The 20,327-nt window shown below is 41.9% G+C and overlaps 3 protein-coding genes across 7 annotated transcripts; 2 read left to right on the top strand and 1 right to left on the bottom strand.

Moving 5' to 3' along the window:
- Positions 1-1,830: 1,830 nt before the first annotated feature.
- LOC115667309 (protein S40-4-like) lies at positions 1,831-3,741 on the bottom strand. 2 transcript variants are annotated; one of them, XM_030588903.2, is made up of 3 exons: positions 3,034-3,741; positions 2,888-2,941; positions 1,831-2,720 (listed from the first exon to the last, which is right to left on the bottom strand). In XM_030588903.2, the coding sequence occupies exon 3, from the start codon at positions 2,712-2,714 to the stop codon at positions 2,130-2,132; it is 585 nt and encodes a 194-aa protein (XP_030444763.1). In that variant the 5' UTR covers positions 2,715-2,720; positions 2,888-2,941; positions 3,034-3,741; the 3' UTR covers positions 1,831-2,129. The 2 variants fall into 2 exon arrangements, with proteins under 2 accessions (XP_030444763.1, XP_030444766.1); XM_030588906.2 differs by having other exon boundaries at positions 2,884-2,941; positions 3,034-3,738.
- A 2,158-nt stretch (positions 3,742-5,899) lies between these two features.
- On the top strand, positions 5,900-11,071 carry LOC115666603 (uncharacterized). Of its 3 annotated transcripts, XR_008815785.1 has the most exons (10): positions 5,902-6,237; positions 6,852-6,908; positions 7,054-7,106; positions 7,853-7,904; positions 8,629-8,691; positions 8,769-8,828; positions 9,645-9,687; positions 10,214-10,264; positions 10,506-10,661; positions 10,779-11,071. XR_008815785.1 is itself a non-coding variant. In XM_056308005.1 (9 exons), the coding sequence occupies exons 1-9, from the start codon at positions 6,229-6,231 to the stop codon at positions 10,567-10,569; spliced, it is 447 nt and encodes a 148-aa protein (XP_056163980.1). In that variant the 5' UTR covers positions 5,900-6,228; the 3' UTR covers positions 10,570-11,071. The 3 variants fall into 3 exon arrangements, 2 of the variants coding, with proteins under 2 accessions (XP_056163980.1, XP_030444167.1); XM_056308005.1 differs by having other exon boundaries at positions 5,900-6,237; positions 6,857-6,908; positions 10,506-11,071; XM_030588307.2 differs by having other exon boundaries at positions 10,506-11,071.
- Positions 11,072-13,173: 2,102 nt separating this feature from the next.
- On the top strand, positions 13,174-19,255 carry LOC130137213 (AUGMIN subunit 4-like). Of its 2 annotated transcripts, XM_056308012.1 has the most exons (13): positions 13,174-13,489; positions 13,758-13,805; positions 13,932-14,057; positions 14,457-14,810; positions 14,992-15,088; positions 15,353-15,398; positions 16,603-16,696; positions 16,824-16,895; positions 16,998-17,056; positions 18,430-18,498; positions 18,577-18,628; positions 18,883-18,960; positions 19,035-19,255. In XM_056308012.1, the coding sequence occupies exons 1-13, from the start codon at positions 13,337-13,339 to the stop codon at positions 19,110-19,112; spliced, it is 1,326 nt and encodes a 441-aa protein (XP_056163987.1). In that variant the 5' UTR covers positions 13,174-13,336; the 3' UTR covers positions 19,113-19,255. The 2 variants fall into 2 exon arrangements, with proteins under 2 accessions (XP_056163987.1, XP_056163988.1); XM_056308013.1 differs by lacking the exon at positions 18,430-18,498.
- The last annotated feature ends 1,072 nt before the right edge of the window (positions 19,256-20,327 follow it).

The following is a 20,327-nucleotide window of genomic DNA, read 5'->3' as shown; positions in this document are numbered from 1 at the left end:
TCGCGAAGGTATTTAGACTGTGGTCTCGACTTAGTCGACTACCGATATGGGTAGATAATTAAAGCGAATTACGTAACAGATGCATTCCGTAAAAAATTGCGAACTCTCGATTAGGCTCTTGGACACATCAATGCATATCAAGCCTCAAATCGGGAAAATGCAATTGTCATCCATATGCATGTGAGGTGTCCTCCAAGTGCACATGCTCTTGTACGTCCAGCAAAAGAAACGAATGAATATGTTACAACCGGGAATCAAGTCGAGTTCGGTACGTGACCGATCACAAAGGAAAGAGACCAGCTCCATGATGATGTATCACAAATGTACGAGGCCTATGAAATTAAGTCAAGTCGATCGAGCGATAAAATAGTCGGGACAATGCGTCTCGAGAAGCGCGAAGTCTCGGATTCGAATTTTGCTCGACGGGATCTCTTAGGACCTAGCTAGGAGGAACAAATTTCTTCGACTCGAATCGGGGCTAGGAAGGTGATTTAAGTCTGGACGGCACGGAAATCGGCTCGAAATACTACTTAAACCTTTTGCTAAGAAAACGGTCATAAAGTTCGAATGGTGCGACGGAAAGAGAGAAGAAAAAAAGTTACGGGTTGCGTGTTTATTTAATGTCCCACTTCTTTAAATAGTCATCTAAGGATATTCATTCGTCATCTTACCAATCAGTCTTTCACGCACTTGCATTGATCGGCATAAAAAAACCACTCAGGTTATAGAGAAAAGCTGCGGAAAACTGCATGAAAATGACGTTTTGTCGTCGAGGAACACAAAGGGGAATCTCAAGTTGATACAGAAAAATATGAAGAGGGCAGTTGGCATTTCTCTTTCGATTCCTGGTGCTAGTTGACGGCTCTCCTTTAGTCAATTACTGGGCCGTGATTTATGGACCACCGCGGGCAACTCAAATCTGAGGAAAAAGTTGGAACTCTCACGCCTCTTGAAAGGATGAGAGAGAGTCCGTTCAATCCTATAGGTCAATTTGGAACCCTCAGGCCTGATTAGCACAGTGCTTGCGCGCCTCAGACGTTCGTGATTTCTGTATTTTCCGTTTGCTGTTCTCGGGGTTGTCCCACACGTTTGTGTGGCCGCAATGATCTTTGTTTAAGATATTTGTACAGCTTCAGTGTAGAATGGGAACTGCTCGCATTGCGAATTCATTGATCCGCCCCTTGCATTGGTCACGAAAGGATGTGTACCCGACTAATCAATGAGTTAAAGGTTTCTAATGTCGAAGAGATGTGATGTGCAATGAAACACGTAGCGTCGCCTCAGCACAATGAAGCTCGGACAAAGTCTAACCTTTTGAGAGTAACATGGATTCTGAAGCATTTAATAGACTGACAGAGAAACCTGTCCGATATGCTAATATGTTTTAGACTTGTTGGAAGAATCTGATGGCGAGTTCGTCCACGCTTTCCACGGGTCGGCCGAGTCATTGGCATTCATCCACACGAGCAAAAGAAACAGAAATTAGATGGAATGAGGGATAGCAAGTTGGTCCCGTATATCCATACCAGATGTCCAAAGGCAAAGATTAAAATTATTGCTGGTACCGTGCATCTTACAACATGTGCAGGATAAATTAGTCTCCATGACTAAATCTCTACCAAGGTCAAAGCTGAGTAGACAGATACACAATGACCCTTTAAGTCTTAAGAGAGGCTCCCAGAAACAGAGAACTGAGATATATGGCCTCAGAACAATCGTGTATAAAACACACCCCGCGTGTTGGTAAAATTGATCGCCGTGACCGATTCATGACGGTGAGTGTTCTTGAAGTGAGCTTGACTATTAGATTTTTCAGCATGTAGATGAAACTGATTAGAACTATGCAGAAATTCAGCAATTGATTCCTGTGATGGGGTTGCTTCCTCTCCTCCAAATGAAGATGTGGCGTAGGAGATAAATGTAAAGTTCACAACCCCTTCACAGGATTATTAGTCCAAACTCTACATAAATGGAGATTATATTACATGGAAATTGAAGCTCTTATATGTTCACTCTAAAATGACTACACAATCTTCAACTCAGAAGGCTATACCACAACCCTGAGAATATGACTTTAAGAACAATCAATGACATGGCGTTTCAACTCACTAAAAATTTCCATAGTCTTATCAAAGTGATTCGAGAAACCCAGTTTTGGTCAGAACAGCATTCCTCACTTTGCTGAGATCCCTCCCCTTAAGAGTCCTCCCAACACCTTCGCAAACCGAGAACGACGATATATGACTCCTTGCAAGCCTGGAAGCTATAAATTCATGTGGTGGCATCTTATAATCATTCTCATCCTCATCTCCATCACTCTCTCCTGCATAGTGCACATCCTCGTCGCCAGCTTCATCGTCACCATTACCATCATTTCCTCTCCAGGAAGCTTTCATGGATTTGGCATTTCGCCTCTTAATGTGTGACCAGTTTGGGACATTGACGGGTGCCGATTGCTGAATGATTTTGGGTTCAGGGGTCGAGCCGCTGCTACTGCCACTGCCACTGCTTGCTCTCGGGATCATTTTTGCCGCGGAATGTATTGGGTTTTGGCTTGAGTAAGACCCGGAGGGTTCGGAGGTGCAGTGCGATTTTGGGCCGTGATCTTTTTTGTCGTCAAGAACATCCCACATGTCCGATTCTTCAAAGTCGCCATCTCGTAAGGATCTCCACAGACCACTGCCCTGGAAATAGTAACCATTCTTGTCCTCCATCAATCACTGCACACACCCACCAAAAAAAAAACAAGGAAAATTGATTGTACTAGAGGTGATTCAATAATTGCACGTAGTATCAAGGTCAAAATCCAATCTTGCCGAAAGATGAAACTCGGGTCGAGAGGACAGGATTGAGTTGAAAGAAACTTGGAAGAAGGAATTTTACCAACCTCTGAATCAAGAATCTTGCGGAGTCAAAGCTTAGCACCGATGAATGTAAATCTCTGCAAAAAATGATCAATAAAGAAGATGTCATTGAAAAGGAGAAAACTGGAGTATTTGTGGAATCTCTTCAATCAATTTGAAAATGACCCACGAAATCTACTGGCTCTGTTAGAACCAGAGTTCAACCAGCTCGCCCGAAGAATACTGAAGGAGGGAATATCAGCGATGGAGGCGGCCTTTTATCGAAGCTCAAGATCCAGAGAGAGAGAGAGAGAGAGCGATCGAGTGAGACAGGCCTGACATCTTTTTGTCCTTCTGAATCACACGGTCTTCATGTGTGATTCAGAGGCCGACGTTGTACGTTCTGTTCACAGAGAGAGAGAGAGAGAGAGGGAGAACACGAGATAGGGATGTGAGCAAAATCTACTGGGGCAAAATACAGGAAAGGAGCTATTGTATAAGGAATAATATCCGACCCCAAAAGAAAAACAATATGGAATGTCAACAGGTAATAAACAGGATGTGCACATCCTTATCAAATAGCCTTATCTTGGCTAACTCAATCAATGGATCCAGCCAGCTTTAGGAACCCAATTAATTAATGCACAGTAACACCTCATCACAGGGTCTGTACAGTATATCTCCCTGCATTATTAACCTGCTCTGCATCTTCCTAGTTGCCGAACCAGCAATCGACCGGCAGATGAATACCAAAAACATATCGGGCAGGCTCGTCCCGCGGGCTGGTTTGTAAAACAGACACGACCACTGAGCCCGCGATGGGCCAAGCGTCGCGATGCCGTCCTGGAGCGGAACAGATGGGTCATTTCAACTTGCCGTCCTTCTAGAGCGCCCAGAGGGGTCCATGAAAGAGCTTGAGAACAGAATTTGTTGAAAGAGAGATCCTCTTTTTTTTCTTATGGCCAGATCCTGCTGTCCGGCAACGATGTGACCCGCATGCGAATGATGAGCCGTCATTCAATGCACTTGGGCTTTGTACGCGATGAAGAAGCTGCGGTTTTGGCGCATGATTATAACACGATTTATTGAAAGCGTTCTGTTCGTTTCTGGACGCTCGACAAGTTTTTTCCAAAGGGAAGGAGAGAGCGGTGGAAAATGGAGGAGGGAATCTTGGGAGAGCGTCCGTAGATGTTCCATCGCTGGTGATTCATGCGATGACTATTTTCTCTGAGACTGTTCTCTCTTCCACGTTCGCAGAGGCCGCCGAAAAGCAACCAGCTTTGTATTTCTTCTTTCTCACTCTAAATTTTTGTATTCCTCTTCTATTTTAAGGAAAATTCAAAACAAGTGCGCCGAAAGTTTTAAAATTTACCATAAAAGTATAATTGAGTCCCATAACTTTCATAAAGTGCAACGAAATCCTAAAATTCCAAAAATCTCCTGAATTGCATATGATTTTGCCAAATCCTCCTCCCCTCATATAGAGGGTCCGTTTGGTTCGGCTTTTCAAATGCAACTTGGGGGAATACAAATACCTTTAGGTGAAAGTCACTTGGGAAAATATAAGTGGTGTTTGGTAAAAAAAAATTTGTGAAGCTACTTTGGCCTAAGTAGTGTTTGGTAAATTTTTTTTTGCAAAGAGCTTTGGCAATTTTTAGTTTTAATATTCCGATTTTGCCCCTATTACTGTTCATCTTCTTCACCGGCGAGGGTGGCCGGCGAAGCGCCGGCGAGGTCGTCCGACCCAGGCGACGGCCGCTTGGGGTGGGCGACCGCCCGAGCGCCGTCGCCCGGGTCACGCGACCTCGGGCGACGCGTCGGCTTGGGCTCGCGACCCGGGCGGCCGTCGCCGGGTCGCAGCGACCCCAGCGACGGCCGCCCGGGTCGCGCTACCTAGGCCGCGCCCCGACCCGGGCGGCCGTCGCCTAGGGTCGCGCTACCCGGCCGATCGTCGCACTGGGTCGCGCGACCCGGGCGGCCGTCGCCGCGGGCGGCCATCACGCTCGACCTCAGATAGAGTTTGTTTCCTGAAGTGCGTATCATTTTGCCAAATCCTCCTCCCCTCAGATAGAGTTTGTTTCCAAAAGACCCCTGAAAATTGGCGACATTCTTTCAAATGAGGCCCCGGCATCAACGGCCAGTGATTTTGGCGGACGATGGCTACGGGGTCCAACTTCAGGTGCTTTTTTCTAGAAAGAAAACCCGCTTTCAAAATCTTTCGAGAAATTAGACCCACTTCCGGGAGATTTTTTTTTTTTTTGTTTTCCTTCATTTTATTAAGAACGGTCTTTTTTATGCAAAAACGATGAATGGAATCGAGAGTAGAAAGATTAGATAATTACGTGATTCGATCGATGGCATGTGTTCATGGGCCAAAAGAGCGAAAACACACTAATCAATACTTAGAAAGATAAAGAGCTCTGAAAACAATAAGCACAAATACATTCGAACATATCTCTCTCTTGAAAGTTCAAACATTACAAAGTGGCATACCAAGAGAAAATACTTAACGACGAAATTTTTAGGCCGTACTCTGGCGTGGTTGGTGTTAAGCTAAGATCTCAAGCCTTCAACTCAGGTCCTCCGCTTCCATGGTAAGTCTCCTCGAAAATTATAAATCAGTCGCTACAAAATCTATTGTATTCAATAGAGAATTAGGCCTTTCCAAATAGGATCTCAATATAATTCTCACTACTCAAGTTTGACTCGTCTTTTATAATATGTAATCATTCATCTTGTCAAGCATACGACTCATCTTCAAAATCACGTTAAAATGATAAATAAGTGAAATAATTCGATTCGGGCTTTACATGAAAAGGTGACCGATTTGGTAACATCCGGGCAAATCTTGAATTTGACAGCTTTGACTAAAAGAGAAATGATAGGCCTAAGAACCTTTTACGGATTGTAACTCAATTTGGGAGCACCCTTTGGTTCTCCCACTCGTGTCCGGTCCGGACCGGTTTATGCGAATCTTCGACGGATCGACGCGAACCGAGTCCCACACAAAGTTGGACCGGCCTTTCACCTCTCTGCAGTCTCTCTCTTCCGAAAACAAAAAAACCAGATTTTTGTCAGCATCTTCTTCCTCTTCTTCTTCTTCTTCGTGGCCCGCTTGCTACACTGTGCTGTGCTTGAGCCACGCCTGATTTCGATCACCACAACGTTCGTTCCACTTTTGGGTATCGTCTTGGTCGCTGCCTAGCGCCTCGCCCACCAGTCTATACTCGTAAAGAGAATCAAGATTCTCTGAATTTGCAGAGAGAGAGAGAGAGGGGGGTAATGTCGAAGATCTTTTCGAGGATTGCCGGATATTTGAGCAGCCGGACTTTCTTCGGCATGGATAAATCTGGGAATCGCTATTTCGCCCGAAAAGAAGAGATCGATGGAATCAGTCAGTGCCTCGCGCTTTCATCTTCTCTTCCCATTTTTTCCCTCTTTGTAATGTACATGTCTTATGGGTTTCTCATAGCAGCGAAGAAATGTTCGAATTTCGTGCATAAGTTATTTCCAGTTGTGGTAGGCGACTCTGTTTCAGCTACTTCTGTGTGGGGGGGTTTTGATGGCTCAAAAGGAATGAGCTGTATGCCTAATGAAGTTACACAAGTACTGAAAGATAGTGATTCTGTTGTTATCAGTCCAATTGGTTATGTGTAACCTTGTTTGCCACTTGGGTTGTGTGCAATGTTGGATTTGAAATGTCTTGGTTGCTCCTGAAGGACTCCAACATTGCTACCACAGAGTGGCTGGGCACACATTTGAGCTAATGCTCGTGAAGTGTTTAATTAATTAGCTGAGATAATCATGTAAAACAAAATGTGAACGATAGCTGTGCTTAGATTTGGACTCGTCATCTACGGGAACTTGTGCTTGCTGTAGTATGAGATTGATTGAAAAAGAAAAGAGATGTCCGTGTATGTAATTTGTTTGTGTACGCGAATGAATTGCACTACTAAATAATTCAGCGCATTGTTGGCTTACAATGTACTTTATGGATGTATTTACTAGTGAAGGAGAAAAGGTGGGTGGTATTCAAGAGTGAGCAGGATCCTACATCCATTCCTGGTAAGCATTTTCCAACAGACTATGACTTTTTGGTTCTGGTCCCTCGTAAGTTCATAGTGTGGGTTCTATGAATTTTTACGAGTAGTATGTTAATCGCAACGTAATGGCCGATGACAGTTTTCTTTTTAATTTTCTTCTCTGGTAGTTGAATGGATTTGTTGGCTGAATGGACAGCGTAAGATAGCTCCGACTCCAGAGGTAAAGTTAGCTCTATTTCTATATACACAACTGTTAGCTGCGCACCTAGAGGGAAGGAAAAAGGGAAACTTCGAACATGAAAGGGGTAGGTCTGGAGAAAAAGAGAACTGAAGAAGATAGTGTGAAGTTCTAGGAAAAACAAAGTTGTACTTTAACCTTTCTACAGTTAAGAAAATCAATATGCACCGCAGATGTCGAATTGCTAGATTTTGTATTAATACAGAGAGTAGTCTGTGCAGTAATGGCGGACTTTGGATTTGTTCAAATGCTTCCTTTTCTGTTAGTTTTAGTTCTGCAACAAATTTGTGAGGAAAACCTCCTGCTTTTGAATAAATTTATGACCAGTGAGAACTCAATACGACTAGCTTAGTTCTCTGCACAGGAGCTTTTGATTTTTCTTTTGGTGTCATTTTGAGTGCAGACAAAGTCACATTTCTTTCTTATCTCGCCTTCCCCTTGAAATGCACTCACACCACTTCCATAAAGTATGGATTCTTCTGAACTCCAGTGAACTCCGGCTAACTCCTCTTGACATATACTCGATTTCTCTTTTGCTGGAAGTTGCATACAATATCTTTTTTGTGGTGTAGTCCTCACCTGTTTTGCATCGTGAGATGGGTTGGTGAAGTCATGTCTGACAAAGACGCTTAGAATATTTTGCAGTGTATTAAACTTGCTGCCAATAATATCTTGGGGGAGTGATTTTATGTTCTTTCACTATTAGATAACGCTACAACTCTCTTCAGGAAATGGTGGAGCTTGAAGCTAGGCGTGAGCGGATTAAACTTAATGTTGCCAGTATGTGTCTCTAACTTATCTTTAGATATTTATTGTCTCCCCTCCTTTTGTTTCCCATTATGTGGTACTCCTAGTCCCTGGCTTCTTATTGATCTCTCCACTGACAATTGATTGATATGATAGAGAGTATGGTTCTTACGGAACAGATTCAAAATGACTTGTTGGCATGTTAGGTGCTTTTGACTTGACTGTCACCTTCACATGAAGTCTCTATTTATTGTTTATCCTCCAGCCAAATGTTTGGTGAAATTTACCTCTCTGTGTCTGTATCTGTAGAATGGGTCAAGTTGTAGGCCTCCATGTCATTCATACTAAGCTGTAAAATGTTTGCTAATACACGAAATCTTCTGAAGTTTCCTGAAACAGAAATATTTGAACACCTTCATATTAAATTGCATGGTGTGTGATCAGATGCTGTAACTGTGGTGGCCATCTATAATCTGCAAAAACTAGACCCAATTTGTGGTTGGGTAAATATATAGTGGAACTGAACTGAATGGTCATCACAGCTTGAATTTTGTTGAATGTTGGACCACAACAGCTAAGTCTTGGAATATGCCTGGATTGATCTTAATTGATGATCATCTATGTTTTCTGACTTCAGCCTTTTCAAGTCAATTCCAATGTGTACAATCGCTGCATTGGCATTTTCAGATTTTTTTCTATCTAAACTCCCTGCTTTTTTATGAGTTTTTCATTTCATTGACTGCTTTCATTTCCACAGGGTTAAAAGAGGAAGAAGAAAAGAAATTGAAAGAAGGCAGTATCTGCAAAAGCATGAGCGCTGGTCTGCTCTTTGCTCTATTTCTCTGTGATTGCATATCAACCTTTCTAAACCCCTGGTTATACAACCCCTTTTTGTAGGTAAAGTTGGAGGTCCAGACTTGCTAAGTTTTGTTCGGCAGTTTCCATCCTCTGCAGATGGTATGATGATTTGTGTATTTATATTTTTATTGCATGTTAAAAGATAAAGCTGTTATATATAATGAGCTTTATATGATAAATTGAATTACCAATTGCAATTACGGAGTTAGTTTATTTATAGTAGGAGGATTACATGAATCATTCAACAGTCTCAGAAAACATGCATGTAGTCACCAGACTGTTGAGAGCTGAAGGAAACATTACTGTCGGTTACTGTTTTTGTTTTCCGGTTACAGTTGTCTACTGTTAAATGATGGACAGAGATGTGAGTACAAGTACGCTGTCAAACATCGTCCTTGCAAAAATAACTTCAAATCTAGCCTTCCACCTCTAAAGCTGTATAGGGAGAGAGAAAAGATTCAAAGGCTACAGCTTTACTGAATGACTTGATGAAAGAGTTCATAAGATGGATCTACTTATAGAGAATGAGAGACACCCAAAAACCCTAATTACCTTAATTAAGACTCACCTACTAGGTACTGACTAACACCATTAAATATACTTCAACAAATGGAATAAGTATTAGATCATTTCTGATGCTTTTATTGACTTGAGCATACCAATTTATCATCACTTCCCCCGCCAGTGCACTTAAACAGTTAACATTCTGCATCATACTTATGGTTTCGAATACTCCCCCACATGACACTCCCCACCTTCCAGAACCAGATATATAAGTAAATAAAAGGCTCCGAATTTGCCCTAGGGACAGAACTACAGTTTTTACTTCTTTTTATGCTTCCAATGTAAGACATACGCCAACACTGAATAATTTAGTTGCTAATTATGTTGACACTGTGATGTTGTCTTGCAAAGGTGACGAGGTTGAGGAGACATCGGATAAAGCAGACAGCATGAGGTGAGTAGCTTATATTTCTCTCTTTACAGGAAAGTGAAGAATAAGAGCAAACTTTTCTACTATGATTATTGAAGACACCCCTACTACTCCTTTCCTATTTCCTTTTTGTGCTGTGCTGCAAAACTTGTTCATTGCCAACTCGATTTCCTATGTAAGTACTTCAAGTCAAGCTACGATACTATCATTAAGCATTTTGTTAGAGCTTGTCGTTAGCAAATAACATTGCTCCTTTGTTCTTGCTTTGTCTTGAACCATAGAAATACCTCCTTTTCTGTTTTTCTTTTCGCATTATGTAGCTTGTGACAATCATCAATATCTTCTTCATCATCTTGTATTGCTTCGAGATATTGTGGTCAAGGGAATTGCGGGCACATTGCTTCCCGACAAATTAGAAAGGATAAGGAAAGAAACAAAGGATAAAGTAGGGAAAAACCAAAGAATAAGTTTTCAGACGCACTTACAATGGAGAGAGACACAGTTCAAATGTGATTGATGCGTGCTTTGGCTGGACTTCTATCTTGTGCAGACAAACTAAAGAAAGAACGAAAGAAGAAGAAGAAGAGAAGCCAGTCCCAGAGTAAGTTCCTTTGGAATTGAATTAGTGATTCGGTGCACAAAAATTTTGTTTCCAAAATGTTATAGCGGTTTCTATACTGTGCGTTAGAATGTTGACGAGTTTTGCTAGTGGAGGCCTGTCTCATAACAGACTTTTGAGCTTTCACTAGTGTTGGGTGAAAAAAGAACATTGGAGATAGGGATGCTTTATGTTATGGGGCTTGTCCCATATGAGACCATAACTAAATCAGATCACCTTTCAGGTCAACGGAGCCCACAGGATCCGGTGCATCGTTCAAGCCGGGGACATGGCAACCGCCGACTTGAAGCTATTCCTCCTGGTGTTCTAAAGGTTCAATACTGCAATGCTCCGGGTCCTGTTCCTGCTTCTTTGCGAGATTCACTGATGAGAATAGTGGGTATGGCTCAAGATGGGCTGACTAGGCAGTTCCTATTCGAGAGAGAACCTTCAAGACTCCAGTGTTGAGTCTTGATTTCGGGTTTTTTCTTTTTATGCCAAAATTTACATTTTGTAGGTTGTTCTCACAATTTTGGGCATCTTCGGGATCATCGAGATTGTTGCACATTGTGTCACACAACTGCATTACAAGTACACCAAAAAATAAAGAGGCCAAGTGAAGGCGTCAAGAGATGTTTTGGGGAAATATTTTGTCTTTCTTCTGGAACGGATGTTTGCTTGACAATGTGCGAAGATTGAGTTAAAAGCTCAATTAGACTCGGAGTTGAATCATATGTGAGCTTCAGCTTGTGCGGTTTCATTCAAATTCAAGGTTTGTACAATGATTTGTGAAGGCATGTACCTTTCTAATCTTGCCGCCTGGCTCCATATGATCAAAGTGCAGCACATCTTCTAGATTGCTTTGCTTGTCTTTTATTTGAGAATGAGGAAATTTCGAAATGATCAGAGTCTTCGACTCGCAAAAGATGTAACATACAATTATTCATGTTCAGCTTTTGTATGAGAAGTATACTTTCATCTGATTCAAAATTTGCCAATGTCTTGCCTATAATCCTTTTTTTTTTTTTTGGTAAATAAAGGTACAAAACTGAATAATTTAACGTCTAAAGTCTACTATTCCAACTTCATCGCTGCACAAAATATCCTCTTGCTAATATTGGAATCAAGAAGTGATTAGATACTACATTCTACTTACAACCATTCTACTTACGGTCTCCTAACGTATAATCCTTTTGAGTTGTAGTATCACGCAAATAAAAGCAAAGTTAATTTCCCTACTCACTCCGGAAGACCTTAAGTATGGCCCTGTTTGGTTCAACTTTGGGAAGGGGTTTTCGGCCTCGAAAGCCCCTTCCCAAAATGTTGAACCGTTTGGTTCAGCTTTCCGAGTTCGGAAAGCCGAAAGCTGGCATTTGGAATGCTGAAAGCCCAAAGCTGGTCCAGTTTGGTTCAGCTTTCCGAGTCCGGAAAGCCGAAAGCTAGCATTTGGAATGCTGAATTCGGCATTTCACAAATGCTGACTGTTTCCAAAAAAAAAAAAAAAAATTCCTCAGCAAAGCGTGGCTAGCTAAGGTGGCCGGCTAGGGCGACCGCCCAAGTGCCGTCGCCTGGGTCGAACGACCCCAGGCAGCGACGCTTGGGGTCGCTCGACCCAAGCCATCGCCGCCCGGGTCGCGCGACCTCGGACGGCCGCCTCGGGGTCGCGCGACCGCCCAGTATCACGTCACCCGGGTCGCGCAACCCAAGCGACAACGGCCTGGGTCGCGTGACCGCCCAGGCGGCCTTTGCCTGAGGTCGCGCGACCCAGGCGACGACGGCCTGAGGTCGTGCGACCTCATGCCTCCTCGGGCGACGGCCGCCGGCGCCAAATCTGGCTCGTCGGTGGCCGTAGCCCTTCGCCGAAGCCGGCGAAGGGTACTTTAAAAAAAAAAAAAAAAAACCTCCCAGAGTCCATTTGTAAAAAGGAATTTACCAAACACAATTGCATTTCCCTAAGTGGCTTTTCAAATGATTTTTTACCAAACACTACTTGCATTTCCCCAAATGGCTTTCACTTAAAGGTAATTGCATTCCCCCAAGTAACATTTGAAAAGCCGAACCAAACGGGCCCTATATGACGGCAAACCCAGTGAAGCGTGGAACGAACCTTTTGAAATTTTATCTTGTAACCCTCGGGAAATCTTTTAAATTGCCATTGCTTGAAATCTTTCCGAATTGCCATTGTTTCGTTTTCAATTCACTTCTGATCATCAAATGAAACTATCCATCACGGAAACTGGTTAAATGATATCTCGAGCAGTTTACACATCTAGGATCTTGATGGATATAGATGCCTTGTGAGCTTCATAGAGATTACTTCACAATACCTTGTTGCAACTTTACTTCAGTCACTACCTTTGGCATTCCCCCTCTTTGTGATTAAAGTCGGCATTGGCCCTCGTGGGGATTGTCATCCGTCCAATTAATTCATTCATTTTCGATTGTCAATCCCATTAATCATTGCGAGTCGAGTTTTACCGATAATATTTATAAAAAGAAGTTCACGGTCAACGGCGGTAGAGGAGATTTCTGTTGTTTGTCTGTGGCCATTCAAGTAGGGCGCCTCACCCGGCCCCCGATCGGGTCGGAAGTTGCGTTTATATTTAACATAGGGCGGTTTCTAAGGCACAATCACCTTTAAAAAAACCTCCCTTGAGTTTTTTTGTTTTATTTTTCCTTCATGTTACCAAGAAAATAAATTAATCTCGTGTGACCATATGTTTCAAAATTCCGACAAAAAAAAGTACATGTTTCAATTTTCTTTTTGGAGGGGGAATTGAAATAGAGTTGAAAGAATTTGAAATGCCGTTGTGTTTTTTTTTCGCAAGTAAATAAAAAATTATTTAATTAACGAATATTTGGATATAAATTCCGCGGAGGTTGCGATTTCTCCCACCTTCCTCTCTGCAAAATCATTTGAACTCCAAAAATCCAACAGCAGAACCGCCGGAGAACTCACCAGTGTTGGTGGCGGTGGCCTTTCAAAAGGCGGCGGATCGCCTAGCGATCAGCCATTTTCCTGCGACACCGCCATTGCCGCCGCTGAGATCCACCGGCGGGGCGCTTCCTCTTTCGATGGCGAAGGGGCTGCAGGGCGGCGGCGGGGGAGGAGGCGGCGGCCAGAGTTTGCCGGCCGACGTCTCCCAGGTCGTCGATCAGCTGGAGCGCCACTGCTTGGCTCCCGACGGCTCTCTCGTCTCCAAATCCGCCTACTACGACCTCCAGCTCGTAACTCTCTCTCTCTACTTCCCCCCTCCGCCTTCTCTTTCTCCCCTCGAGTAATTTCGCTCTTTCGTGTTTTGTCGCGGAGAAAACGACGGCGAGGAGAGCGGCGGAAACGAGTTTGCGATCGCTTAGATCGTAGGATCGTACGTTAACGGCTGATTGGAATTAGGCTTGGTTGATCTGTTTCGATCTCGAGATGTGTCGTTGCATTGAGAGAGATTGCAGTCCTATTCGGTCGAAGTGTTTGTTGATTCGTGCATTGATGTGTCAGGCGAGAGAGGAGATGTCCAGAGAGAGGCTGCGTTATCTGGAAGCCATGGTGAGATTGCTGTTCTACAGGACATTACTAATGTGACGGTTTCGGTGCTCTTTCCTTCTGTACATTGTTTAGGTCTGACTTTGAAGCGGTTCGTGTTCTCTGTATCTTGTGGTGGAATTGATTTAGGCGATCTATTGCGAGGCAATTGCTATGGTTGAAGAGTATCAGCAGGCTGTTTCGGTGGCTAATCTCGGCGGGATTCGTGATCTTCAGGGTTTGTATCCACAGCTCGGATTGAAGAACTCCCCGCAGGTCTTTTGATATTCTATCGTAATAGTCTATGTTGTGTGACTAGAATAGTTATTTGATTCTTGTGTCCTTGAGCAGATGAACTGACCTACTGACTTCTGGTGCTTCTCGTTTTCTTTCCTTCATGAGTTGTGGTGCCATGCTCCAGAATAGCTGTATGGAACACTCTGTTCAGCTATAACAATGCATGAAAATGCCGTGGAAATGTGTCAGAAGTGGTGCTCTTGGCATAGCTATTTGTGTCCAAGTTTGCTTCTAAACTATTGAAAAATTCCTCCACATGGAACATACTTATTTGATGCTTAGCCATTGAAATGATGCCTGACTCTGTTGCTCTATATTGAGACTTTTCCTTTGGCATTGCATCTGTTGTAACATGCTGCATCTTTTTCCTGATTATAGGTATATGAGACTCTAGAGCACCGTCTGGTTGTCGCAGAAGCAGCTCAAAGACTGAGGCTTCCTTTAATATCGAAAGATGGAGAGATCCACGAGGATGAAATTGAGAAGTGGAGTATAATGTCAAGAAGCTCCATTGATAGCACTAGTACTAGCTTTACCATCAGTTCAAGCACTAATTCCATAAATTATACAAACATCTCTACAAATAGCAGTCTAGGCACTGCCAATAATTCTCCATCAATTAGCAATGCTGATGCGGTGGAACCTGGAGTTGGTGGTGTTCCTAACCGTTTTCTTGGAATTACACCTGCGTATTTATGGCAAACTCAGCTTCAACGGGCACCACTATCTGTGGTACTGATTCATGAAATGATTCATATATGTATTGCTCCGATAGGTTACTGATCATGTGTTATTTTGTATTATCCCTGGTACTGTCTATTTCATTACTTTTCATTTTCATGCTCTAATGAAACCTGTTGCCACAAATTGAAAAAGTTGAAGGGAGAATATTCATTCCTGCTTTGGTATGTAGGATATGACAGAGTACCAGATGTCTCTGTCCCATGAGATTGAGGCTCGTCTGAAAGTCAAATGTGATAAACTGGCTGATGCGTTCGCTGATGACATTGGTAGTTTTCAACTCTCAAATCTTTTTCTTTTCGATCTGCCCTCTATTTCTAGCTAATGCATGTTGTGTCCTCTTTCGACTACATTTTATCTCCACTAATGTCTGTGAATGTCAACTTCTCAATGGAAAATGTCCAAGATATTATTTGGAGGAATACCTTCATCACAAAGCACGACATCTTTTTGGGAAAAAGGCAGTTTGATATGCAGTATGTATCACGATGTTGTTGTATGCATGAAAATTTGATACTTTCTTTTTCATGCAGATTCATCATCAGGAAATCAAAATTTGAGTGCCCGTCTGCCAGAAAGGTTTGTGTCTTGAATTGGTTTCTTTTTCGAATATATAATTAACTGATGAGTTATGTTTCCATCATATCTCCCTTTAATATGTGCCATTTGTTGTTCGTGCTGATGCTACAATTTTATCTGAATTTGCTCTACTGTGCCCTTCTAAATAATAGATCTGATTCCTAGTCAAATTATTTGGAGATGTTAATGGACATATCTCCACCCCAAGAATCGATACAGAACATGCTACTCTAATCTAATCTTTTTCCACTTGAATTTTCTGAATTTACATCCACTACCATACACCCACGTTCTTCACCTGAGAAATATCTGCAGTCCAGTTTTAATATCTCTGCAGAAAGCACGACTGCATGAGTAGTTTATTCACGTCCAGTTAAAATTATCTAATGTCATCTTCCTTTTTCCTGAGATGCTACCTGCTGTTGAAATCCTATCTAAAAGAGGATATCTGTGCGAAAAATTTGGCGCGTGATCAATGGTTGATCAAGCAGCTTTTCATTTTAAGGGTTTGGATTCTATTAGAGTATCTTCCGGAAGGACTCGACACCACTACGATAAAAACTAAATATTTTCCTTAAAGTAGGTTTCGTTGCAATGTATGTTTTATAGTAATTTTAGATTTTAAAGGAAGCATTAGTGATTAATTATTTAAGGAGTCTTAGAGAATAAACTATACTTTGTTAACTTGGATGGTTTGTTATGCAAGAACTCCATGAGGAATTAAGATTTTCTGTAGTTGATTTGAAGTCCTGTGGCTTGATTGGGAGGATTTTATGCAGGAACAAAGTAGGAGAAAAACATGAAATATGGACAAGAGAGCTTGACGAGAAAGCACATATTCCTATAAATTCATCTTGCAGGGCCAAGAATATGTTATTTCCGGGAAACCCCATTTCACCCGGTGGAGGAACATGAACTTCTTTGAACTGTGAAAAGTGATCTTGGATGATCCTTGAAGGCTAATGTTAAATAGAACTTGCACCCTAGGAACGTGTTGTCCTCAGTCAGTTAATGTTTAGTGGCAAAGTCATCTGTCTATCGTATGCTTCTTCAGTAGTAGAACTCGAGCAATTGGGATGTGTAGATATTCAGTATATGGTACTCTGAAGTGTATGGGACAGCCTCTTAATAAGATTTATCCCATATGCTTGGATAAATAACTTGCTCATGATAGTGAATGGTATAATTATTTTCTCTACATCAGGGTGAAATCTATCATTGAGGAGATTGAAAGGGAAGAATCAGCTCTTCGGGAAGACCTTTACTCTGCAGATAGGAAATTTGCGGAATACTATAATGTATGGGCATAAGCATAAACTTCTTGGTCTTTTCTGGCTTGAAATATTTTTTATAATGTTGACTCAATGTAATGCATCTCTGAGCTCAGAGTTTATCTGTGGTTTTGGATCCATTTTGCCCAACTAGGTCTTAGAGCAAATACTTGGAGTGCTCATCAAGCTGGTCAAGGATTTGAAATTGCAACATCAGCATAAATATGTACAGATTTCTGAACTTCTTGCAATCTTTTAAACCACCTTTGTATTTTCTTGCATACTTCCTTTGGTAAAACCTCTGAATCTACCTTCTGTCTCATCATAGGATGAACTACAAAAGACGTGGCTATGCAAAAGGTGTGAAACCATGAGTGCTAAACTGAGGTTGGTTGCATACTCTTGCTTATTTAATTCATTCTTTATTTTGTTGGCTTTTGCTTTGGTGGATTTTTAAGCTTGATACGTTGGAAATTTCCTCCTGAATTTTGCTTCTGAAGGAGCAATTCCAACTTGTGACTATTCAAGCATTTGTTAATGGAACTCTCCTCTGTATTTGAAGTTTGTTCATTAAATATGCTGACATTAATAGATAATTGAAAAAGATGGCATTATAGGGGTGAGCATGGTCCGGGTGGGCGGTTCCCACCCTAGAACCGGGAACCGCTCACTAAAGACCGGTTCCGAAAAATTGGAACCGAGAATCGCCCGTTGGTTCCATGGACCCACCCAGGAACCGGACCGGACTGGACCGCCGGTCCAGTTCCCGGGTGGGTCCATAGAACTGGTCCCACTAGCCAAGGACGGAGACGGAAAGACGAAGACGGAGACGGAGACGGAGATGGAGAGTCGGAGACAATAAGGTGAGCATCGACCGAAAAGAGAGAGAGAGAGAGTGAGAGTGAGCGTGAGGCGAAAGCGAAAGAAGGTGTTTTTCGGCCTAATGTGAGGCTGTGAGCGTCAAGCAAGTTAGGTTTAGTTTAGGGATTTATGATTTTTCTTTTTTAAAAAAATTAAAATTAAATAAATATATTATATTTATTATTATATTACCGGTCTAGTCCGGATGGGCGGGCGGTTCCACACCTAGAACCGGGAACCGGACCGGTACCCACCGGTTCTAGGCAATCCGGGCGGTTCCTGGTGTTTTTGCACACCCCTAGATGGCAAGGATACTTTGCTAGTTTGAAAATGGATGCAGATTTTGCATAGTGTTCTTTCAGATCTTTATATTTTTTTCCCCATAAGTGAACGTTATAGGAAGGACAAAGGTGTGAGGCCGGTTATTAGCAGAAGCCCAGACGAAATGACAGAATGCACTAAGTATTTATAGAGCTCGACACTCCTGTTCCCAAAAGGCCTTCTTTAGAATTGAGGAATCTGAGTAATGAGCAACTCAACTTAGTGCTGTGCACTTCATGTGGAACTTCATTCGTCTCAACCCTACATACAGTTGTGCACGCTAACAACACAGAATAGGCCAAGAACTTAAGAGCCCAACATGCCAATTCCAAAAGAGGCCACCTTTAGAAATAAATATGGGGTAATAAGCTACTCAAACTCATTCATGTGAGCTTGATATGGGACTTTATTCACCTCAACACACATACACTTGTGCACATCCTATCTGGTCGAACTTTATATCTCTTAGAATAATCATTAAATATATTTGTAGCTGACAGATCTTGTACTTCTCAGTGCCTTCATGTATGGCTGTTAGTCTTGTTCGATGTGCTTTGACGAAAGCAATCTCTTTGCAGAGTTTTAAAGCATATACTTTTATACGAAACTTATACTCAGGAGTCAATTCCAGCTCTCCATAAAATAAGGTGACTTTTAGTGGCAACACAGATGATTTAACTGTGTGTTTGCTGGTAAGGATTAACAAACTCTGGTATTTCATGCAGGAAGTATCTTGTTGAGGCCACAGAAGAAGCTTCAATAGCTTACAACAAAGCGGTTAGCTCCATCGTTTGCTAAAACTATATTGCTCAAATGCTGGATCTCTTTCAATCTTCTGTAAAAAAAAATATCCATATTTTCATCTTTGGCTGTTTTTGCCCAAAATATATTTACTCCCAGATAATGCTGTGAATTTCGTCCTTTTCTTTTGCTAGTCCAGTTTTGACAATAAAGAAATTTTTCCTTGTAATTTTCTAATCCCTCGGAATAGCCTTTTTCATATCATGATCATATTCTAATGGTTCTTGAAGGTAACAAGACTTAGGGAGTATCAAGGCGTCGATCCTCACTTCGATACAATTGCAAGGCAGTATCATGATATAGTGAAGGTAATTTAAGTCCACGCTTTTACTGTTCTGCTATGACTCCTGAGTGAACTTAATGGTTGATTCTCCTGCGACAGAAATTGGAAAATATGCAATGGACAATTCACCAAGTGGAAATGGACCTGAAACGCATGCCCGATCATCCAAACGCATGAGTGTGGAGCCCCCTCAAGTATGGCATCGTGGCTTATTATTTTGTTGCATTTATGCACCAAGGATTGGATGAAGCTAAGTGATAGCTGTTTACTGTGTATCTGTGCTATAGCAAATGTTAAGTTGAAAATCATATTCGTCTCAATCCTGAGCTGATTTTTAACAACCTAAGAGAAAAGAAAATCGACCAAAATAAAGAGTGGAAACGGGAAAAAAAAATTAATGATCAAATTCTTAGGTGCTTTTCGACCAAAAAAAAAATTCTTAGGTGCAGCTTCATGTTAGTCATCACATCAAGTTAAAGTCAGATTGATACTAATTTCTCAAAGAACCAAATCATAAACTGATTTTATTTCATTTTTAGTGTTAATAGATTTTTCATAATTAGTAATTTAGTTATCTATCTGTATATTGCATTGCAAGATTACAAACTTGAAGGACGTCCATTTTGCATAAATCTAGCACGTGCTCTATGTCTCGAGTGTTTCTGTGAAGGGTCGATGCGATTTCTCGCTGAACTGGAGACCAGCTTTACCTTCTTCTTATGTATTATTTTCTGTCGATATTCTTATGCTTTATTTGAATGGTCAATTAGCCGAATAAAATGGAAGTGCCATCTTTTGGTTGGCGATAAATGAGCAGCCATTTGATTATTCCACACCAAGCAAGAAGAAACTTCCTTCTTTTGTTAGACTAAGTAGTACCAGGGGCTGTGTGCCATCCAATCGTAACGAGATGATTATGAGAATGAGGTCCGAGGACATGGTCCCACGTACTTGTTTTGCCTGGATTATATGCGGTTTCGCTTTTTTGGGCGCAACACACAATTTGATGTCCGAGTCTTATTAGTTAATTCTCAGCAAAATCTAAGGTTAACTTTCTGAACCAATATAGCTAGACATGACCCACCCGATTCTTTGGAATTGTGTGCATTGAGCTGTTCGAGTCTTGGGGAGATTTGAAACAAAAGAATAACAGAGCATACCTTTATTCCCCGATCATTTTGAATTTGATGGACATCCATTACCATCCAATCCTTTCAGGGGATTCTTAGCGTTGGGAGCAACATGAGAATTGACACCTCCCCCACTTCTTCCCTTATAAGATGCCATTGTTGGTGCTCATAGTGACGGAACTTGTCCGTCTACCTATAATAATCTGCCCTGTGCAGTTTAGGACAGCCCATCAACGATTCTTTGAATGAATTCCAACGCGAA

The sequence above is a fragment of the Syzygium oleosum genome, unplaced genomic scaffold (assembly GCF_021117445.2).
Source record: "Syzygium oleosum isolate NSW1041296 unplaced genomic scaffold, Sole_v2.1 Sole_v2.64, whole genome shotgun sequence".
NCBI lineage: Eukaryota > Viridiplantae > Streptophyta > Magnoliopsida > Myrtales > Myrtaceae > Syzygium > Syzygium oleosum.
This window is presented reverse-complemented; position numbering and strand designations above follow the sequence as displayed.